The sequence below is a fragment of the Parus major genome, chromosome 22, assembly GCF_001522545.3.
Source record: "Parus major isolate Abel chromosome 22, Parus_major1.1, whole genome shotgun sequence".
Classification (NCBI taxonomy): domain Eukaryota; kingdom Metazoa; phylum Chordata; class Aves; order Passeriformes; family Paridae; genus Parus; species Parus major.
The window spans coordinates 2,060,535-2,065,925 of record NC_031790.1 but is presented as its reverse complement, the minus strand read 5'-3'; the positions used below and the strand labels follow the sequence as shown (position 1 = coordinate 2,065,925).

At 47.8% G+C, this 5,391-nt stretch overlaps 1 protein-coding gene across 2 annotated transcripts in view; it reads left to right on the top strand.

Moving 5' to 3' along the window:
• The window catches only part of ADAM28 (ADAM metallopeptidase domain 28), a 21,109-nt gene extending 17,939 nt beyond the window's left edge, over positions 1–3,170 (top strand). Inside the window, exons 19-24 of one of the 2 annotated variants that reach the window (XM_033519469.1) lie at positions 98–188; positions 513–612; positions 895–957; positions 1,200–1,277; positions 2,091–2,153; positions 2,234–3,170. In XM_033519469.1, coding sequence (XP_033375360.1) covers positions 98–188; positions 513–612; positions 895–957; positions 1,200–1,277; positions 2,091–2,153; positions 2,234–2,266 — 428 coding nt within the window. In that variant the 3' untranslated portion in view covers positions 2,267–3,170. The remainder of the gene's footprint in view (positions 1–97; positions 189–512; positions 613–894; positions 958–1,199; positions 1,278–2,090; positions 2,154–2,233) is intronic. The other variant, XM_033519470.1, reaches the window with a different exon arrangement.
• Positions 3,171–5,391: the final 2,221 nt, after the last annotated feature.

Sequence of the window (5,391 nt, the reverse complement as noted above, 5' to 3'; positions counted from 1 at the left end):
GTCCCTGCCCTCAGTGATTCCCAGATGTTTAAGGGCTGTTTCTGTCCCTGCCCTCAGTGATTCCCAGATGTTTAAGGGCTGTTTCTGTCCCTGCCAGGCATCGCTGTGGCTGCGGGGGTGCTGGCTGTCCTGGCTGTCACTGCAGCTGCAGCCGTGCTGCTGACCCGCTTCCGAGGCTTCCACAAGAGGTAAATCCTTCCCACATCCACCCAAAACCGGGAAATCCCTGCAGAGGTGGAAGCAGAGTTTGCAGTGGGGGTGGAGGGAATTAGACCTCTGGAAAGGAATAGTCCATGAGACTTGTGGAGGTGTTTCAGAAATCCCATGGTTGGAAAGGGATGGAAGAGTTGAAATGGAACTCTTGATAAATCCTTAATAATCCCAAACAAATAAAGGGTAGAAAGAAATCAAGGATGTGGGTACAAAACAGCAGCAAGAGTAAAGCAGGGCTTCAGCTATGAGGATTTTTCTTCAGTTAACTAAAACTGACCATGATATGAAATCTTTGACAGCCACCAGACCAGGAGGGGACCTGGAGTCACCAACCAGGTCTTTGTGGATCAGGAGCAGAGCTGCAGAGAGCAGCCCATGCTGGTGCCACCTGCCCAGAAGGTGAGAGCAAGGGACAGCTGGGACTGTCCCCAGGGCTCAAACCATCAGCCAAAAGGGCTGCACTTCCATGAGATCCCCAAAATGCTGAGGGGACAGTGCTGAAGATCCCAGCATGAGATTCCCAAAATTTTGAGGGGAGGGACAGTGCTGGGGATCCCAGCACGAGATTCCCAGATTTCTGAAGGGAATGGGGAGTGCTCTGGGTCCCCGAGTGACCCGAGGCAGGGCAGGGACACACGGAGATAACCATGAGGTGAGATAAGGGCTCCGTTCCTGTTCCAGGGAATTGATAAGAAAGTTCTTCCTGTGCCTCCACCTCAGGAGAACAAACCCCAGCAGGAGAGTGTGAGTATTTGTGGGAATGTGGGAATGTCCCTGCATCACAAACCCCTAGAGACCCCTGGGGATCATCTGATCCCAGAGGGACATCCCTGAGCTCGAGGTGGGGTCTGTTCTCTCGGGCAGCATCCCTGCACCCTTAAATCACTTTTTCATCCAGCTCCAGCCTGCATGTTCCCCAGGAATATGTGGATGCACACACGGTGCACACAGAGGGGGAAACTCTTTTATATTCTGTTTTTTTCCAGCCTGCCCTGAGGCCCAAAGGTCCCCCACCTCCCATTCCTGCCACCAAACCTGGCTCTTCCCACCTGGAGCAGAAGTTTGTGAGTACAACCCTGCAGCTTCCCACATCCCTATCACATTCCAATTAATATTTGCAGCTTCTGACTGTGATTTAAAGTAAAAATTTAAAATCACAGCTATTTAAAGCAGAGATTTTAAGAGTAGGAGTCATCTTTTTGGCCAAGTAATCCTAAACTGCACAAATATTCCTCACCAGCCAGGGAGCCCTCCAAGGCATCAGGAGCACAACTCAGTAGCTGGAGTTTAAACCAAGAAGGATTTCAGGTGTAAACACAATTTAAATGATGAGTAACTTTGCTACTGCAGGTGCCTGTATGACAGAGATGGGCTGAGAACCTAGAGGAAGGGTTCTATTTCTCATTCATAAACCCAAACTATTCTAATTAAAAGAAAATACCTGCCTTCAAATATTCACCATCTCAGCACTTGAACGTCCTGCCACGAGGGTGTAAAATCCATCTTCACTCTGGTGACACAACTGCAGGGTGCTGCCTGCATGAACACTGGGTCAGGACAGTATAAAATGTAAAATAAAAAGGATAAAATATAAGATATATAAGATAGAAATATAAAATATCCCCATGTATCAATTATAAACCACATTTAAATCCCACTCTATGAGCTTGAATATGGATATTTAAATATTGGGAACAGCTTGGTATCTTCTGAAACAGACCTGGACCCCTTGTGTTTGTATTTTGTTGAACATGGACAGATGATTCCTCTCCACCCTCAGCATTCCCAGCAGAAAGATGCTGCAGGACGAGGGTGGCTGGGGAGGTTCTGCAGCTGCTCCGACGTCCCCAGTGACATTGAAACCCTTTTTGTTCCAGGCTCCAGAGAGAAAAGCTCCTCCCGTGCCCCTTCCCAAAGGCAAACCCCCACCTCCAGCCCAGGTAATTCAGGTGGGAATGACAATTCTCTGGGATGCAATTCCTTGAATCTGCTGGGGTTTAACTGCTTTTTTTCCATGCAGGCTTTAAAGCCCTCAATGAATCCCAGAGTCTGAGGCTTCCCAAGCAGAGCTGGGTGAGGCACCTGAAGTTTCCAGGGACAATTTCTCCCTCGATTCCTCCACTTTTGACAAAGGCATCCCAGACCATCTCCCTCTTCTCCTTAAGAACTATCTGAGAGCTGCTTTGAAAGATTTGGGATTTCAGGCAGTGAGGAGCTCCATGGTGACATTGAGCTGCTGCCCAGGAGAAGCAGAGCAGGGTCATCCCTTGCACTGAGGTGTAAACTGGGAGTAAGTTACAAGAGCTGCTGAACACCCCCAGCTGCAATGCCAGCACTTCAGGATGAGGCTGCTTCTCCTCTGCTCCTCTGGGGCCGGAGCTGAGGGGAGCAGGGGAAGTGTGGCTGCTGCAGATTTGGGAATTGCAAACTTTGTTCGGGTTTTTATTGGTTTTTTTGGGGTTTTTTTTGCTCCATTTCTGGATCCTTTCCAGCTCTCTCTGCCCTCAGCAACACAAAGATTTCTCCTTCATGTGCAAGTCCTGGAGAAAATCAAACCCTTCCTGCCCTGGGGAGAGAGGTTGTATCCTCAGGGTCTGAGCTGGACGTGGAATAAGTAAAGAGATACACTGGGAATTGTTCTGGGAAAATCCTGTGGACTGGATTCTCTCCACAGTCCTTAAATTCCCTGTTGAGGATGCCATTCCCAGCAAAGCACGGATGTGAGGGAACTTCAGTCCTCAGTTTGAGGAGTGAGGTTATGTTGGATGAGGATGGATGTTGCTGGAAGAGTAGAGCCTCCTTCCTCTTTGGATAATTGCTGCTTTATTTAAGCCAGGAACAGATTGGAAACTCCACCTGGGTTTGACTGGGGTGTAAAAATCCAGAAGTTGTTTTTTATGAGCTGTAATTAATGTATTTACAGAGATTTCTGTATTAAAATTCTGTCTGAACAGGAAGTAATTGTTGTGTTCTGTAAAACCCAGCATGAAGCACAGGAAAAACAGGGTGAAGTGGGGTCATTTCTGACATTGCCAGGGCCCTAAAACTCCAAATTTGCAGCAAAAAGATCATTCCCAGGTATTGTGACACCTGCCAAGTCAGCCAGGAAGGCTGAACTCCTTTATAATGAGGCTTGACTGGAAGTTCCATCACAGCTTTTCTGCCACCTTCAAATCTATTTCTTACTCATTTCCAGCCTTTGGGAGCACTCCAGAATTTTCCAAGGACAGCGAGATTTGAAGCAAATGTAGAGAATTGTTTTTTTCTTAATTACCTGCTGAGATTCAGCTGGAAACCGGGAGCCTGGGCTGCCTTTTCCTGCAGAAAACCAGGTGCTGACCTCTTCACACCCAAACTCCTCCCAGCCCTGAGCAGAGGGTGAGCCCCGCACTGAGATCAAAAAACCTCCTTCAGTGACTGGGAGTAGAAACTTCAGAAAAATACTCGTTTTTCTCTCTAATTTATATATAATTTTATATCTGATTTATTCCTGCCCAGACTGAGGTGATGATTTCCAGCCCCTCCTCTGCGGGACACCCGTGGTTACTCCGTGTGTAGCTACAACCTCTCGTTGTGTGGTACAAATGTGACATCTGCTGCTCAAAAGCCTCCACTGCAGGAGGAAAAGATCCCCAAATTACCTGGAATTTGCTGTGCCGGAGCCATGGACTGCACCTTTCCCTGCTCTCAGCTCCCCGAAAAAGCCATTTATTGCTGGGTTTTTTTTGGTTTGAAAGAATATTCCACTCCTCCCTCACTCCACAGGAAAACAAAAATGTCTTTTTTCCTGTTTCTTCTCAACCTCCAAACTGGCAGAATCACGGAATCCTGCAATAGCTTCAGTTGGAAGGGACCCGATCCAATTCCAGCCCCAGCACCTTCCACCATCCCTGTCCAGCCTTGCCTTGGGCACTTCCAGGGGTGGGGAATCCACAACCTCTCTGGGATAACCCATTCCAATTTTCCGCCCTCCTTCATCCCACTTTTCCCTCCATCTCCACCTGAGGATGGTGCTATCAACACCTTTTCTCTTTGCACCCCAAACCCAATCTACTCCCTGAAGGTTTTTTTAGGGACTTCTGGAAATTCAGAGCATCCCGACAGAGCGAGTTCCTCCAGAATTCCTCTCCCACCCTCGGAATTGTCCACTCTGCTGTGCAAATTCTGTGCTGGCCATTAGAGGGCAATGGGATTTGGGGACGGAGATGGCTGAGGGATCAATTCTGTACCGCCAGCATCTTCTGACCTTGGGCTGTGGCCAGGGACGGCGACAGCCGGAACACGGGAACGTCGGATCCGCCGGCACGGAGGCACCAGACAGGGAAAAATCTGATCCCAACCAAATGTGATTCCACAGCCAGACCAGGCTCAGAGCTCCTCACTGCAAGAGCCAGTTCTGAGTCAGGTTTTAACCAAAGCTTTGTCCAGGTGAATAATTAATGTCACTGGGAACATGAAATTAAGGATTTTGCTTCCCTGTGCCAGCAGATTTTCTGTAGCCTTGTAGCAATGCATAAATCATAAATCACATAAATCATCATCTTGTACACAAAGGAGGAGATAAAAGGTGAACCCACCGCTGGGAAAATTCACAGGGTAAACTTCCAGTGAAAACTTCCAGCTGCTGGTCCCTGAATTCACGCCTTGCTGGTTGTCTGCCATCAAACTGGGCTTAACAGTGCCCAAGGCTGCCAAAAACTGGTTCTAACCATGCCAGCCTGTGCCACTGGCTAATAACATCACTAATAATAGTATCAGTAATAATAATACCAGTAATAATAACATCAGTAATAATAATATCAGCAATAATTATATCAGTAACCAGAGAATCATGGAATATCCTGGCTTGGAAAGGACCCACCAGGATCATCAACCAACTCCTGGCCTAGCACAGACACCCCAAGAATCCCACCCTGTGCTGAAACCTGAACCTCAGCCACTTGAATTCCTTTAATAACGGCTGAGAATTGTCATTAATCATCCGTTTAATGATAATTTCCCAAGGATGGCATTGCTGATGCTTCTCACCCTCCTCTGGGGCTGAGAAAACAGGATTTCTCCAGGTCCCTGCACCCCTCTAAAGCCACCCTCAGGAAAGTGGTAGAGATTAACAGGCTGCTCCTGACACAAGATCCATAAATAATTCCACAAAAAGCATGGCCCTGGCCTTTAGAAGGT